The sequence below is a fragment of the Spermophilus citellus genome (genome assembly GCF_964194105.1).
Source record: "Spermophilus citellus genome assembly, chromosome: 8".
NCBI classification, from domain to species: Eukaryota; Metazoa; Chordata; class Mammalia; order Rodentia; family Sciuridae; genus Spermophilus; species Spermophilus citellus.
In genome coordinates, this window is record NC_138189.1 from 129,720,502 (window position 1) to 129,738,004 (window position 17,503).

The window sequence follows — 17,503 nt, forward strand, 5'->3', positions numbered from 1 at the left end:
GTAGGTAAATTATATCTCAATAGTTAACTTTTTTAAAAAGTCAGTATGACTTGAGGGAGTCAGTATGACTTGAGGGAAGGAGGCAAGGGAAGAGGAATTAAATCGAATACATTATGTACATATATAAATATCATAATAAAGAACTCACTATTATGTATAACTATGATCTACTAATAAAAGCAAAACATTTGAAAAGGTTGGTATGAGGAAATAGTTCAAATCGGAGGCTCTGGTTTTAGACAAATGTAGATTTGTAGACAGTTCAACTTATTTTGGCAAGTTACTTTACCTTATTGAGCTTTACTTTTTAAGTTTTAAAAACGAAAGTAATAGATGCCTTAGTATCATTTTGAGAATTATAATCCCTGACATATTGTTTGTCTTAATTAAATTATAATCATTGTTATCAATTTCAGCTTTACATTGCATGATAGGATTTTGTTGGAGCATAATGAATAGTAAATTATGAACTATGACTTGGTAGGCCTGGGGAGAGCAAGGTTTTGAAAAGTGAGAAGGAAATTTTGGGGCAAGTAGGAAAAAAGCAAGGCATCTTGGCAAAGGAATGGTACCTACCATGGGAAGAAGCTGTGGAATGATACAGCATGCTTAGTAACCATCAGAGCATTGGTGTTCAAATGTTTGAGTAATGCTGAGTTAAATACAAATGCATCTAGGATGCCATACTTCATATGTATTATTCCTAATATTGTGTACAAGATATTGGACAATATTTTCTGAACTGAATAAAATAATAGGTATTTTTGTCCAGCTGCATTGGCACACACCTTTAATCCTAGCCATTCTGGAGGCTGAGGCAGGTAGGAGGATTGCCAGTTTGAGGTAGGCCTCTGCTGCAGTCCAGCTGCAGCAAAATAATGGGGGGGGGGGTGACGAACAACTTGTGTACCTTGATACAGCAGTAGTAGGAGCCATTTATTGTAGGACAGGAGGGGTACATATACATTCCACACAGCTTATCTAATTAACATAAACTAGATACAGCAGTCAACCAATAAGGAATCTCCACACTTAATGGCTCACTGGCACCACCTCACAAACCACTCCCTCTGGCAAAATGCCAGGCGCCATCCAGACTTGTTTACAGACTCTAATAGACCTCAGCAACTCAGTGACACACACACACACACACACACACACACACACACACACTCTCTCTCTCTCTCTCTCTCTCCCCCAAAATATCTAATATCTAATATATAAAAAATATCTAATATATAAAAAAAAGTTATTTTCCATGACTGGAAGTGTTATTAATAGAAGTAGGCTAACAGATCAGAAATGAAGTTGTCAGGTCTTTTAGTTTGTTTAATTAACCATCTCTGACAAATAGGAATTTGTTCATATTATGAAACATCTGTAGGAAACTTTTATGTGTTTTCAAATATTTTGTATGAAAATGGTCTGATATACAGAGATGTAGAAAGAATTGAACAGTGACCACACACAGATCCATCATTGCAGTTCCATAATCAGCTCTAGCTGTATATGCTTTGGCATGTAACTTTCCGTATATTCATCCATAAATCTTATTTTTTGGATGCATTTGCAAGTGAGTTTCAGACATGCGTTTACTCTTAAACACTGAGTGTGTTAAAATATCTATTTAGAGATCAATGTACTTTTTTTTAAAAAATATTTTTTAGTTGTAGTTGGACACAGTACCCTTATTTATTTATGTTTATGTAGTGCTGGCCCATGCTAGGCCAGCACTCTACCACTGAGTCACAACAGCTCTCAGTATATGTTTTTAAGGTAAAATTTACATATGATGAAGGCTTCCCCTTTGAATCCAGAGCCTGTCATGCCCTAGGCAAACACTGAGCCACATCCCCCAGCCTGAAAGCCACAGACAAATTTATATACTTGTATAACACAAAACACTCATCATGGTATCATCAGTCCTAAAAATTCCCCTTTCCCAAATAACCCTTCCCTGTCCCAAGAGGCTACTATTATTTGACCTTTTTCCTATTATAGATCACTTTTGTCTGTTCTAGAACTTCTTGTAAAGGGAATCATAAAGTATGTGTTCTTTAGTATGAGGCTTCCTTCAGTCAGCATAATGCTTTTGATTCTTCTATGTTGCTATATTTATCAGTAGTATGTATCATTTTATTTTTGAGTAGTATATCACCATCTTAAAAATTTGTTTTCCTGCATAAAGAACATTTGGGCTATATCCATTTTTTGGCTATTATGAATAAAGCATTTCTGAACATGATTGTATGTTTCTGTGGATTTGGGTTTTCTTGGGAGTGAAATTGTTGGGCTGCTGGGGAGGTAAATGTCCAAAATTTTAATTATAGTAAAAGCAACTTCAGTATTCTGAATATTTTCTGTTGTGTCTATCAGTACCTATATGCTGTATGAGTAGTAAATTAGATTGTGATTGTTCTGTCTTTTGTAAAGAAAAGTGAAAATGAATTCTTCATATTTCTTTTTTGCTTCTCCAAAATAATGGGTTTGTAAATTTATGTCTAGAGAAGGAATAAACATTTTTTTGGAATGTACCACCATCACACATATATACAGAGGAGCATGTGCGTGTGTGCATACACACATGCCCCGAGGTCATATCTACTCCCCCTTAAGTCAATAATCTTCATCTGATATAAGCTGCTGTGATTTAAACACACCATTTTGGATAGGGGGCTCAGGTGGCTGTTGCTTCTATTTTTTAGTGTATAGTTAACATTGGCAGTCACCCTTATAATGATGTGACACCAGCTACCCCCAAGTACATTGAATAAGCCATGCCTAGCACAAGAGAAGTTGATTTAATTGGTAACACTGTTTGCCCTCACATGATAGTCACTGAAGTAAAACGGAACCTATTTTGCTTTGTGTTATCTCTTTTTGAAATAACAACAAAATATATTTTTAAAATACCAAAATTACGTAATTTCTACTTTTGAATGCATTCATTGGGATCAAGAACTTAACTTTGTTTAGAAACTGAGTACTTTAAAGCTATTAAGGGAATACTTGCAGCTTGCAGTTATAGTATTGTCAACAAAAGATGTGATTAAATAAATTGAATGTTGAAGACTTTAGGCTTATGGTTAACACCAGGTAATTAAAAGTAAGCACTGCTGTGGGAGTGCATTATATATCAGCTGTCCTTTTTACCTCATTAACTAGGTTTTTGCATGTTTATGGAGCTAACTTCAATTAAAAATGCTTTTTAAGTTATGTCTAACAAGGTCTTTTACTTACTCTTTTCATATAAAGTATTACAATTTAATTGAAATTGGTATATCATAAATATCTGTGTTTGAATACTACGCAAGATGAACAACTTCGATTATTTGATATTTTTCCATTTAGTTTTTTTCTTACTTGTACACTGTTTGTCAATAGAACATTATCAAAAGACATATTAAACCCCCAAGTCTTTGGGTTTAAAAACGTGAGTTATATACATGTTAGGAATTCGTTATAACATTGATAAGGTTTTATGATTTCAAGTTAGCAGGGCTTTAAAATTCTTAGAGAAACATTTTGAGTTTTCAGATTTTATTTGCAGGTTTAAGAAAAACTTAATTTTCTACTTAAGTGCCAAAATTCCTTTTTAAAATATATTTTTGGTTATATTTTATGTATTAGATAATTAAAGATGATCCTAAATTTAAAAAATCCTGTATAGTACCTTTGTTAAAGTGCATTCTTGTATTTCCATAGGATATTGTCTAAGTTCTAAAAAAATATTGAAAACAGATAAATATGAAGATAAATATGAAAAACAGATAAATATGAAGCAATGAAGAGAGTTCATATTGGGAGAATAGTCTATATTATACTACTAGAAAGTAGAAATGGGGTCCTGGGGTTGTGGCTCAGTGGTAGAGCTGCTCGCCTAGCATATGCAGGTGCTGGGTTTGATCCTCGGCACCACATAAAAATCAAATAAAGGTATTGTGTCCAACTACAACTAAAACAAAGTATTAAAAAAATAGAAATAGGAAATTATAAAAAGCTAGTTTTCTGATTTTTATTCTGTAATTCACATAATTAACTCAAGTGATCTGTATTTTTATATGTTTATTACAGAAGTGTCATCATCGCAACAAAAAAATCAGCAGCCTTACCTTCCACACTTACTCCAAATGTATCTGCCCATGCTGTCAGTGTGGTTTCTTCAGTAGATTCAGCTCAAGCTTCAGATGTGGGAGGAGAGTCTCCAGGTAGGTTAGCTATCAATGATTTCAACAAAAAAGTTTTTAGATCCCATTTTAGTAAAACTTAGGATTTTTGATAAAATTGTTTGTTAGGTACATTAGAAACAGTTATTATACTGTTGATTGTTTACTAGTTTTCTCATTTAATTTGAGTAAAATCAAACAAATTACATAAAATATTTCAGCATTTTCTCCACTCAAACCTAATAGTGTATAATAGATTAGAGATATGGTTGGTTAGGTGAATGGGTGAATGTATGCATAATTGATAGTTTTATAAAAATACTTTTTTCTTCTAATTTTTCCAGCACTTGAGAAGATATATGTAGATGATGGTTTAAATAAGAAAGTTTGGTAACATGTAGCTCTTAAAAATCTGGGTGATTGTCGAATGTTTATGGACTATCTACTGTGTTTTTTTCTGCATATTATTCTGAATTAGAGTCTCAGAAAAGGAGAGCTGCTCTGAAGAATGGCATCATTCTAGTATGAGTCATGCTGGTTCAAAAAAATTGATAGCAACCAATTTTATTTTGCCCTTTATTTTTGCCCTTCTACTACATTCCCTCTGGTATAAAATCATAAAAATACATGAGTACAAGAACCTAAATTCTTATATATTAACTGGTAGCTTAGTGATGATACCAGGAAAACTTAAAGTTAACATTATGTTAGGAAAATGGATGTAATTTTATGTCAGTAGTATTTTTCTCTTGTTTTATAAAAAAATTAATAACAAAATAACCTTGGGAGGACTCATATTGTGACTCTACGGTAAGGTTTATGAAAAATAAAGGAATTTTGAAGGAATACCATAGTGGATTATAAGAATTGAAATAATGTTTTTACTTGTTTTGGGACATTTTAGATAAGATTTTGCCTTCTATATGCTGTTCTATTTTATTTGGCAAACTAGTATGTCTTAGAGAGTTTGGTTCAAACTTGATGTTGCCTACTAGTGAGTAGTCAGGGTCTTTTTCACACTTTCTATATACTATAGTCATGTATCTCCAAAATGAATACTATGATTATTTGTCTTCTCTAAGTTGTTTTCTCCCACTTTTGTTATTTTACTGTATTAACAAAACTATCTCTTCCTAGTTTTAAATGCAATTAATTTTTTTTACAAATTTCATAATGTTTAGTGGTAACACAAAATGTTCACGGTATTTATGTAAAAATATATGCAATATTTTGTTATTTAAACTTTTTATATATGGTCAAGATTCTATAAAATTACTTGATTATCTCTGTGCAATTGGACTACTGACAATTTTGATTTTCAAAATTTACTATTTTTTTTCAGAATTACATCAGTAGTCATATTATTTTCATTCTTAGGAGAAAATAGGTGTGTTAGCTTTCTGTTGTGAGAAAATACATGAGGTAACCATCTTAAAGGGGGAAATATATTTTGGTTCATAGTTTCAGAGGTTTCAGTTTATGGTTACTTGGCCCCAACACTTTGGGCCTCAGGGAAGATAGAACATTATGGTGGGGAGCATGTGGCAGGGCAAAGCTATTCATCTCATGGTGACCCAGAAGCAAAAAGGGGTTAGGGATAGGATAGATACTTCAGGGGGCTGGGGTTGTAGCTCAGTGGTAGAGCACTTGCCTAGCACATGTGAGGTACTGGTATCAATCCTCAGCACCACATAAAATAAATAAATAAAGGTTAAAAAAAATAAAAAAGGTAGACCCTTCAGGGATATAGACCAAGTGACCTACTTCCTCCAAGTGGACCCCATTTTCAAGTTTCCACTACCTCCCAATAGTAACCAATAGGTGAGGAATAAATCTTCAACACATGAACCTTTAGGAGACTTTCCTGATCCACACATAGAATAGGTATAAAATAAATTTCCAAGTGGAAACTAAAAACTGTAGTAGAGATCAAACCCAGGGCTTTATATATTAGATAGCATTTTGTTATGCCTTGGTTTTTTATGTTGTAATTTTTTTAAACTAGTGGATTTTTTTGTTAGATCACTATTAGGCTTACAGAAAAATTGGATGGAAAGTATAGAGTTTTCATATACTCCGGCATCCCCCTCTTTCCAGAAACAGTTTGTCAATCTATTGTGTTTTAAGCATATGGATACCTGCTCCTTTTTCTCATTGAAAATCCTTAACAAAAGTCAACTGTGGAGGTTGGGGCTCTAGCTCAATTGTAGAGTGTCTGTCTCATACCTGAGAGGCACCGAGTTCGAGATCATTCCTCAGCACCACATGAAAATAAACAAATAAAATAAAGGTATTCGGTCCATCTACAACTACAAAAAAATAAAAAAAAATCATCTGTGTTTTTTCTAGACTAGTTCTTTATGAGAAAAATTGTATTAGTTACTGTTACCTATGAAACAGTATATTTACCATCTTTTTTATTCCATAGTAATGAATTCCTTACTCCCAGATTAAATGTATTAATTTGAGAAGTTCAAAATACACTGAGTATTTTCTCTTATTTTGAATGTATTGCACTTCAATCAGTTTATTGATCTGAGTAAATAGGACCCCTTTGATGACTTCTAAGTATATTCTTCAAAATTTAAATCACAGAGCTTCTAGAAAAGATAAGAAATAGAAAAAGCTGAGATATTTGGGTTAATTTGACACAAAACATCATTATATCTTTTTTTCTGAAGATTTTTTTCCCCAGTACATTTGTTATAGTGAAAACTGCATGCAGAATTATAAGATAATTTACTATTTTGAAGACTATTATATTTATTGGCCAGAAACTACAAAATTCTGTATTATTGATATGGCCTATAATGTACTTTTCCCCCTATTACTTAAATTATTTTGATAACTAAATTTTATTGAATATTTAAGAACATGCAAATTGCAATATATTATTTAGAAAGTAAGGCAGAAAGCAAAACTTTCAGAAAAGATTATTTTTATATGTATGAAAGAAAACTGTATTTTGGCTATTTCTTTTTTTTTTTCTTTTTCTTTTTTCTTTTTTTTTTCATTTTGCAGTACTAGGATTGAACCTAAGAGTTCTCTACCACTGAGCTACTATACCAACAGTACTTTTTATTTTTATTTTTTGTTTTGAGACAAGGTCTCACTAATATGGCCAGGCTGGCCTTGAACTTGCAATACCTTACATCAGCTTCCCAAATAGTTGTGTTTACAGGTATGGGTCATTTTGGCCAGCTGTATTTCTAGATTTTTCTACATCTGACATATAATATCTTTCTACAATAAAAATTAAGATTAAAAGATATTTTTTAAAAGTGCTCCTTACTAGTTAAGATAGTTACTTCTCCAATATAAGCCACATAAGGCAGTTGAAATTTTAAGGTTCTCTGGCTCACTGCTGCCCATCATTTAATAATAATCCCTTTATGTTCTTAGACTACAGATTTATTTTCTTCAAATGCTTCTATTATTATTATTGGACATAAAATTAGACTCATTAGACAATATTCCTGGATTGTCACAGATAAGGGTCCTACACTTTTGAACACACTAACAGACTTCTTTAAACTCTTCTCTAAACATCACCTACAATTTGAATTGTCTTCCTCTTTAGTTTTTAATACCAATGTCATCTTTGTTCCCTGTCTGTTTGCATTAAATAAATTATTGACTTTAATAGGAAAAAAGAACAGAAAATAGTGCAAAGGAGATTAATGAAATGTTATTAAAGTACATCTAATGCACTTGGAAATTTAAAATGTTATGAACCGATAGACTTGGGACCATAAAATAAACAAGTCAGTAAAAATTTGCCAAGTAATTTTTTTAATTCATAGAAAATCATACATATTGGTATTATACCCATTACTTAATTTTTGTATAATGTGGGATGTCACCTGTAAATTATTTGAGCTTATTTGAGCATCTTTACTAGGCTTTTCCCCAGGAAGATTTAGGTTTGGCATTGCAAACGATTTTGTGGCCCCTCCCACACAATGTATTACGCAATGCATGTGACTTTTTTCCAGTGTGGAAGCTCACCCCTAAAGTCGAAGAGCCATCCCATCCCTGCTTTCTAAAATTACTTCCTGTGTCCTGTGGTTTCTTCATGCAGTTTTCTCTTTCTTAGCTTTATTCTGTAGCCAGCATGTTATATGAAGAGGAAACCCAAATTTTATTGCCTGAGCGGGATGTGAGCAAGAGTATAATTTATGGTAGTAGTATTTCTCAATGTTCTCAATTTTTTCCATGTTGACCTGGAATTTTTAAAAATGATTTTCTTTTCCTTATTAATCTCCCTTTTTAATTTATTTTTATAATTTGATGCTGGGGATAAATCCCAGGTCTTACACATACTGAGCTATACTACTAGTCAACCTCTTATACTTTAAAATGGTTCATTTCTTTTCCAGTTATTTCAAATTTCTTTGTGATAATCTTCCTTTCTTTTCATTTATTTTGGTTTTCAAAACTGACTCTTTCCTTTTTTGTCTTTTTTACTATGTTCTTCTCACTGTTATATGATTTCTCAATTTCATTTTATTACTTATATTCTATTAATTAATACCATGAAGATTAGTGCCTTGATAAGAAAAAACTAATCATGTGTTTACAGCATCCTACTTCCTATTCCCCTGTGACACCACTTTATATCCTTTTGTCTACCACATTTCCATTTGTACCTTATTAGGTAGAAATCTGTTAGTCTCTTTGTGTTAGTCAACTTTTGATTACCATTACAGATATTTAAGAAAAAACAAGTTAGAGAAGGAAAGAGGTTTCAGTCCCTGGTTAGCTGGCTCCATTGCTTGGCCTGAAAAGGCAGTACCTCACTGTTGTAGGACATGGCAGAGGAAAGCTGCTCAGGAAGAAGAGATGGGGAGTGGGCAGTAAGGGAAGGATCAGTATAAGAAAATACACTTCTAGGACAACCCTCCCTTACCTGCTTTCTCTGATCCTGTCCTTCCACCTACAATTTCTATTGCTTCCTAGTAGTCCTAATTCAGCTATCAATAGGTTAATCCACTGATGAGATAAAAGTCCTCATGATCCAATCGCTTCTCCAGAAGCCCTGTCTTTCAACTTTGCTACAGTGAGGACCACGCCTTCAATACATGAGCTTTTGGGGGATATCTATATATTATAAATTAATTTTGCATTATATATTATAAGTATTTTCTCTTTTTCTTGGTTCTAGCAGGATTTGGAAAAAATAATTAGAGGATGGTTTGATTGTGGTTATTGTATGGTGAGCAGGACCGTTTGTACATCTGAGTAAGTTAGGAATTAGTCTTTGGTCTTGGATTATTTTATTTATATGAAAGTGCAATTAATATTTGTTTCTATGGGCTTTACCCTTTATACCTCGAAACCATGATAGCTTTGAATTTTATAGTGAATGAGCAACAAAAAAAATGAACTGCTCAAATTCAGTAATAATGTTATAATGTTATTGGTTATTAAAAATTTACTTAAGATAATTTATTAGTATAAGTGGGAATTTCCTTTTGTTGATAGAAAACATAAAATGTGAGTTTCATAGCAGAAAGATTTAAACTCTTTGAAAATTTTAACATAAAAATGGGATTTCTATATTTTACAACTGAAAAGAAACTAAGACTGGGGAGATTGATTCCAGAAAAAGAATTAATGCTTGTCAACTTTATGTGGAATCAAAGTTTTTCTTATTGAAATATTATCTTTAAAATAATTTTATAATTTAGCTTAAAAATTGAGGATTTGAACATTTTCATTTTGTAACAGTATAGGTTACTAAATCTATAATTAGTATATATAATGTCTTCAGTATGCAGATTTCAAATTTCAGTTGGAATAGCATACCTTAGTGTCTCCAATCTTGTATCAGCAAAAAAGCATAATCAAATAGCAACATTGGGAAATCTCCCTTCAAGTAGGGTAAAAGAAATTTATCAGAGGACAAGCTGTACCCTTTGTGTATGCTTAAAAAAAATAAAAGGAAAATAAACCCAGAATTTTAGTAAATACATAAAAATCTGGAAAAGTTGTGACCAAAGACTTAATTATCTAGAATGTTTTATGCTTATGTATATTAATTTGCCATTACCTTTTTTTATCAAATAAGCTATGGTGTTTTCCTACCATGCTGTAAAGCATTAATAATAAAGCAAAATTGAGCCTAACTCAGTAAAGGAACTAGGTGCACTATTCTTCAGTAATTTTATGCTGCGTTTTTGCTAATTTGCAAAACTTAGCTAGTTGACTACTTATTAAATATTGGATTCCATTCTGCTTATCAGAACCATGCACATTATTAATTAGTAAGTTCTTTGATGTTAGGGAAAATATTTGAGTCATAATAATCTTTGACTTATCTTTTTCTATTCAATAAAAAAGTTTCATTTATTTATTGAGTTTTTACTGGTCATATATACAATTCCTTGTAGAATTAACTGATCCAAGAGATAGAGACACAGATACACACACACACACACACACACACACAACACACACGCACACACAAATATAGAGTACCAGTCTTTAGGGATTAAAAATTGGCATTTGTTTTAATGATTCTTTATTGCAAGGAACATTAGTTATTTAGACCCTCAGGGATCTTGAATAAACAATTGACTACTCCCTGGATAGATACTAGACAGATGATCTATTTGCATTTTCCTTTTTGTTCTTTTGAATGTCTGGAAAACTGTCAGTTTGAAGGAGTCAGTTTATCAGTGTATGGATAAGGAAAAGATAAGTCCGTATTCTTCCACATGTTGGAAGTGGATTCTGCATTTGTATGTGTCACCACTTGTTAGGAATATTTAATTTTAAGTTAATATGAAACAAATTTTCCATAAGTGTATATTTTTATCTGAGTTGAAAAGATGTAGAGTGTATTCAGAAATTGTATTTTCTCTCTTGTGGGAATGAAGGATAATCTGGTGTGAAATTACTGATGTATTCATCTTATTCTTTCATGTGAATTTTTCTTTATAAGTATTAATGGTTATTTTATCTATTGTTATTGACCAAATGCCTTGTGACTTAAAAAGACCACTTTGTAAAAGTCTCTTTTTGCTATATTTTGTTTTTTTAATATTCTGCTTTAAAAATGAAAATTGACATTTTTTTCTAAAAAATATATTTTCTAAAAAAATAATTTTTGCCCTTTTATTTAGAGCTAACAATATTCTTCCTTTTAAAATATTTTTAATATGTATTTCAACTTCTTTAAAGTATGGTCTGTTAGAATAGTAAAAGCTAATTTTGTTTTACAATTACTGCATAAAGCCTTGTATAAACATTTTCTTGGTATTTATTACTTCCATCTCTACATTTAAATAAATGGGTCCTTATGTGTTCCTTTTCATCAACTTCAGAAAAGTCCAGGAAGAACTATCAATACATTTTTAGAGAAAATGAGATACTTAAAATAAAGATATTGTCTTTAAAAATTATGATTAGATAAAAAAATAAAAATGAGAAATATTATTAGTCACTGATAATAGAAGTCACTAGTCTACCATTGTTCAAAGATCACATTACTGTGAAGATTCTAGAAAACTGCAAGTATAATAAGCTGTTGTGTTCCTAAAGTACTTGTATGAATGGAAGGATTGGACCTGGTTCTCAGAAATGCCAAATTCCAAGGGGTGAAAAAATTTTCAGGTTTGCTTAGTTTTGCCCTCTTATTTGAAAGTCTGTTGTAAAAATGCAAAACCGAAAATATTTTTTGATGAAATAGGAGTTGATATGTGTACTTTAAATAATTGTAAGCTTGAAGAAACATGTGCTTCGATTTCAGTTTTAAATTAATTCTATATATTCTGAACACCAGGAACTTGCTTGGAGGTTTTTTTTTTTTTAATATTTATTTATTTATTTTTAGTTTTCGGTGGACACAACATCTTTGTTTGTATGTGGTGCTGAGGATCGAACCCAGGCCGCATGCATGTCAGGCGAGCGCGCTACCGCTTGAGCCACATCCCCAGCCCTGCTTGGAGTTTTAATGTAATTATTATTAGCTCTCCATTAAGCCAGCATGGCAAAGATGAGGGGAATGTCAGCAATACAAAATTCCCAGTAAAAAGAAGAGTCCATTCTTGTTGAAGGGGAGGGACGTATGTTGAAGAAAAGAAAAATTTTACTTGAATTCATTTTGTATTAGGAATATACTTACTGTCAGATTTGGGTTTAGTAATTACCCAGAAGTTGATTGTGGAAGATTGTGGCATTTCCTGTGTGAATATCCTAGAGGAGCCAAGCCTGGAGGATAAGAGACATAATTCAGAATTCTGGATCCTTATGTTTTTCTGACACTTGGTAATCAGAACTGATGATTATTGATCAAGTTAGGTCTAAAGACTAAGCATGTTTCAAGGAAGGTCAAGTTCCCCTTCTGATCCTTGCTTTCTTAATCACTTTAATCCATAAAACCTCTAAGTACATGCTGACTATGCTTATCTGTACCTAGAATTTAACTTATATTTGCCTTACCTAAAAGAGCAAGTTGAATCAGAATTCCTAGAGAAAATTTAAGTAAGCCTGAGAAAGTTCTAGGAGTGGTATAGGGCAATGGCAGGTTTTAATTAAACTGTTTTCTTCTAGAGTAGCAAAAATTGCCAAACATTTATGGCTATGTTTTGTTTTATACTAGTCTGGTAAATGAAAATGATGAAAATCTACTTTTAAAAAAATTTTAATTATAATTATTATCATTATTATAAAGATACTAGGGATCCAACCTGGAGTGTTCTACCTGTGAGCTTCATCTTCAGTTCTTTTAAAATTTTATTTTCAAGACAAGGCCTCACTAAATTGCCCAGGCTGGTATTTATTTTGGGATCGTTCTGCCTTAGCCTCCTAAGTTGGTGAGATTGTAGGCATGTGCCACTGTGGCCCAACCCCAAAATCTTCTTTTTATAATAGTTAATTCTAGATTTGATTCTTTTTTTTTTAAGTTTTTGTCAGAATTTGCCTTTAGTTTCTTTTTTTTTTCCTTTTTTTTATTGGTTGTTCACAACAGTACAAAGCTCTTGACAAATCATATTTCATACATTAGAATCAAGTGGGTTATGAACTCCCATTTTTACCCCAAATACAGATTGCAGAATCACATCGGTTATACATCCACATTTTTACTTACTGCCATATTAGTGACTGTTGTATTCTGCTACCTTTCCTATCCTCTACTATCCCCCCTCCCCTCCCCTCCCATCTTCTCTCTCTACCCCATCTACTGTAATTCATTTCCCTCCATGTTTGTTATCCCATTCCCCTCATAACCTCTTATATATAATTTTGTATAACAATGAGGGTCTCCCTCCATTTCCATGTGATTTCCCTTTTTTTCTCCCTTTCCCTCCTGCCTCATGTCTCTGTTTAATGTTAATCTTTTCTTCCTGCTCTTCCTCCCTGTTCTGTTCTTAGTTGCTCTCATTATATCAAAGAAGACATTTGGTATTTGTTTTTTAGGGATTGGCTAGCTTCACTAAGCATAATCTGCTCTAGTGCCATCCATTTCCCTGCAAATTCCGTGATTTTGTCATTTTTTAGTGCTGTGCCTTTAGTTTCTTAAGTGTTTTTTTAGTGACATTTTTAAAAGGCACTTCATTTCAGTAAGTTTACCTATGTTCTTGAATCAGGCCTGTTTTGCACACTATACAGAATGCCAGTCATTGGCAAAAAGTGAGAAATTTTGCTAAAGAGAATTTGTTCATGAGGCACCAATGATAACGTGAGCCCCAAGTCTTAAATCTTCCTTCCTAGGGATAGGGTTTAGGGATGTTAATAAAGTAACAGGGTGGCTCAGGCATGGAGAAAGAAAATTGGAGGCAGTTAAAAGTGAACTAATTTGTGGTCTGTGCATGTTTAGGAGCTCTTCATGGCACTTATGAACAGAAAAAATGATAGTATATATGATCTGAGGATAGAGTTTTGCCCCTCTGGTGTAAAAATGTCACTCATTGAATATCTACCCAGAACCAAATGACTGGCCAGAGAGTTCATCCAGGTTAAGATAGACAAAAAGAATAATGCTGGAGGCATCACAATACCCAGATTCAAATTATACTACTGACCCACAATAACAAAACAACTTGGTACTGCCATAAAAAAAGTTATGTAGACCAATAGAATGGAATAGAAGACAGACACAAACCCACACAGCTACATTTATTGATTCTCCACAAAGGTGCCCAAAATTTTCACTTGAGAAAGACAGCCTCTTTAACAAATGGTGCAGGGAAAACTCGATATCCATATGTTGAAAATTGAAACTCATTTCCTCTCATTGTATACAAAAGTCAACTCAAAATGGATCAAAGACCTAGAAATAAGACCAGAAACTTTGCAACTGCTACAAGAAAACATGAGAGAAATACTTCAACATATAGACATAGGCAGCAACTGCTTCAGTAGGACTCCTGTAGCTCAGGAAATATTTCCACTGGCATAATTACAGTTACCTTATATTTGACAAAGTCACCAAAAATGTACATTGAAGAAAAGATAGCCTCTTCAACAATTGGTTCTGGGAAAATTGGAAATCCATAGGCAACAAAATGAAATTAAGCACCTATCTCTCACCATGCCCCAAACTCAATTCAAAGTGGATGAAGGACCTAAGGATTAAACCAGAGACACTGCATCTATTAGAAGAAAAAGTAAGCCGAAATCAACATTATGTCAGATTAGGCTCCAGATTCCTTAATAAGACTCCTATAGTGCAAGAATTAATATCAAGAATCAATAAATGGGATGGATTCAAACTAAAAATCTTCTCAGCAAAAGAAACAATCAGGTGAATAGAGAGCCTACTAATTGGGAACAAATTCTTATCATATGCACGTCAGATAGAGCACTAATCTCTAGAATATATAAAGAATTTAAAAATCTTAACACCAAAAAAACAAATAACCCAATCAATAAATGGGCCAAGGAACCAAACAGACACTTCTCAGAAGATATACAATCAATTAACAAATATCTGAAAAAATGTTCAACATCTCTAGCAATTAGAGAAATGCATATCAAAACTACTCTAAGATTTCATCTCACTCTAGTCAGAATGGCAGCTATCCAATACAAACAACAATAAGTGTTGATGAGGATGTGGGGGAAAAGGCACACTCATACATTGCTGGTGAGACTGCAAATTGGTGCAGCCAATATGGAAAGCAGTATTGAGAATCCTTGGAAAACTGGGAATGGAATCACCCTTTGACCCAGCTATCCCACTCCTTGGTCTATACCCAAAGGACTTAAAAACAACATACTATAGGGACACAGCCACATCAATGTTTATAGCAGCACAATTCACAATAGCTAAACTGTGGAACCAACCTAGATGCCCTTCAGTAGATGAATTGATAAAGAAAATGTGGTATGTATACACAATGGACTATTATTCAACATTAAAAGAGAATAACATCATGGATGGAGCTGGAGAATATAATGCTAAGTGAAATTAGCCAGTCCCCAAAAAAACAAATGCCTAATGATTTCTCTGGTTTAAGGATGCTTATTCATAATGTGCTGTGGGTGTTGGGGGGATGGGAGGATTAAATGAACTCTAGATGGGGCAAAAGGGAAAAGGGGAGGGCAGGGAAAGAAAGGAGCACGGGGTACCAAAGACAGTGGAATTCAATGGTCATCATTACCCTACGGACATATGTGAAGACATGAAGAATGTGACTTTACTTTGTGTATTCTACCAGAGATATGAAAAATTGGGCTCTATGTGTGTAATATGAATTATAATGCATTCTGTTGTCATATGTAACAATTTAAAATTAAAAAAATTTAAAAATGGGATAGTGTTAAACTAAAAAGCTTGTATACACAGCAGAGAAATAATTAACAGTTCTATGAGAATCTACATAATGTGCGAAGGTCTTTGACAGTTGCTCTTCTGACAGAAGATTAGTATCTAGAATATATGAAGAACTCACAAATCTCAAGACCAAAAAAATTATAATCCATTGAATAAATGGACAAATGGGCTAAACAGACACTTCTCAAAAGAGGAAGTACAAATAGCCAACAATTATATAAAATGTTCAACATCTCTAGTCATCAAGGAAATGCAGGTCAAAACTACACTGACATTTCATCTCAGTCCACTTAGAATCGTAGTCATCAAGAACACAAATGATGATGCTGGTGAGGATATGTGATGCGGGGAGAGGATTCTTATGCCTCTTCTACACTGTTGGTGGTAGTGTCAATTTTTACAGCCACTATGGCAAAACCAGTATGGAGATTCCTCAAAAGACTGGGAATGAAATCACCATATCATTCTGCTGGACCAGTCCTTGGTATTTATCCAAAAGAATGAGATCAGCATACTATAGCAATAATTCACAATAGCACATCATGGAATCAGCCTAGGTGTCTGTCAGCAGATGAATGGATAAGAGAACATGGTATATTTGCAAAGTGGAGTTTTATTTATTTAGCCATAAAGAAGAACAAAATTAAATTATTTGCAGGAAAATTGATGGAACTGAGAAGCATTAAGTTGAACAAAATAAACCCGACTCAGGAAGATACTACAAATTTGAGAAGTATTTGTAATGTATGATAAGAGGTACATATCACTAATTAAATGCTGTAAATAAAAAGATTCTGGTAAAAATGCTCATTTATATTTTATCATTATATTTTTGCTCATTTAGTTTTGTAAATGAGCAGTAAATTGAGAAAATGCATTCTATTTCACCAACAGTAAAGGAGTATAAATTGTTGATTCTTTCCCAAAGGCAAATTTGTAATATGTATCAACCTTTACATTGTTTGTTTAATGACTTTTAGATGACATATGGAGAAAATAAAGGAGTGTTACAAACGTTTGTATGATCTTGTGAGAAAACATTGTTCTTTTGATGTGAAGGAAAAGCAGCTGGACAATATTTAAAGTGATGAAAATAGATTTTATTCAGGACTGTTGAAAGAGGGAAAAAGAAACCTCAGCATAGCATCAGGGTGAATTAGAATTATGAATGCAGTATGGGCCAGTGGGAAATTATAGCCAAGGAATGGGGTGGGGGTTGGCAGATGAGAAATACTAAGAGGAAGCATCAAGGGTCAGGGGGATTCTGGCTGAGTACAGGCCAAGGTATTCTGATATTGCCTGGTTCAGGTTGGAGGATAAGGAATGATCAGGCATGATGAGACAATACCTGGGGAAAGTTGGAGGGTAGATACCGAGGGTGGTCATTTATGGAGGATAGAATGGAGGCAGGGTTGGTTCCTGCTAATTTGACTTAGTGTTCTTGCTACAACTGGGTTTTATGAGGAAGTTCACAGATGGGCCTAGGAGAAGTTTCAGGAACTTAACTAAAGTTTGATTGAGCTAGAATCTTTGTCAGTTGTCTAAAATTGGAAAC

At 33.2% G+C, this 17,503-nt stretch overlaps 1 protein-coding gene across 5 annotated transcripts in view; it reads left to right on the plus strand.

Annotated features, from left to right (window-relative positions):
• The window catches only part of LRBA (LPS responsive beige-like anchor protein), a 755,692-nt gene that overhangs the window by 211,722 nt on the left and 526,467 nt on the right, over window positions 1-17,503 (plus strand). For all 5 annotated transcript variants that reach the window (XM_081304745.1, XM_081304743.1, XM_081304747.1 and 2 more), the window contains exon 31: window positions 4,075-4,208. In XM_081304745.1, the coding sequence (XP_081160871.1) occupies window positions 4,075-4,208 (134 nt within the window). The remainder of the gene's footprint in view (window positions 1-4,074; window positions 4,209-17,503) is intronic.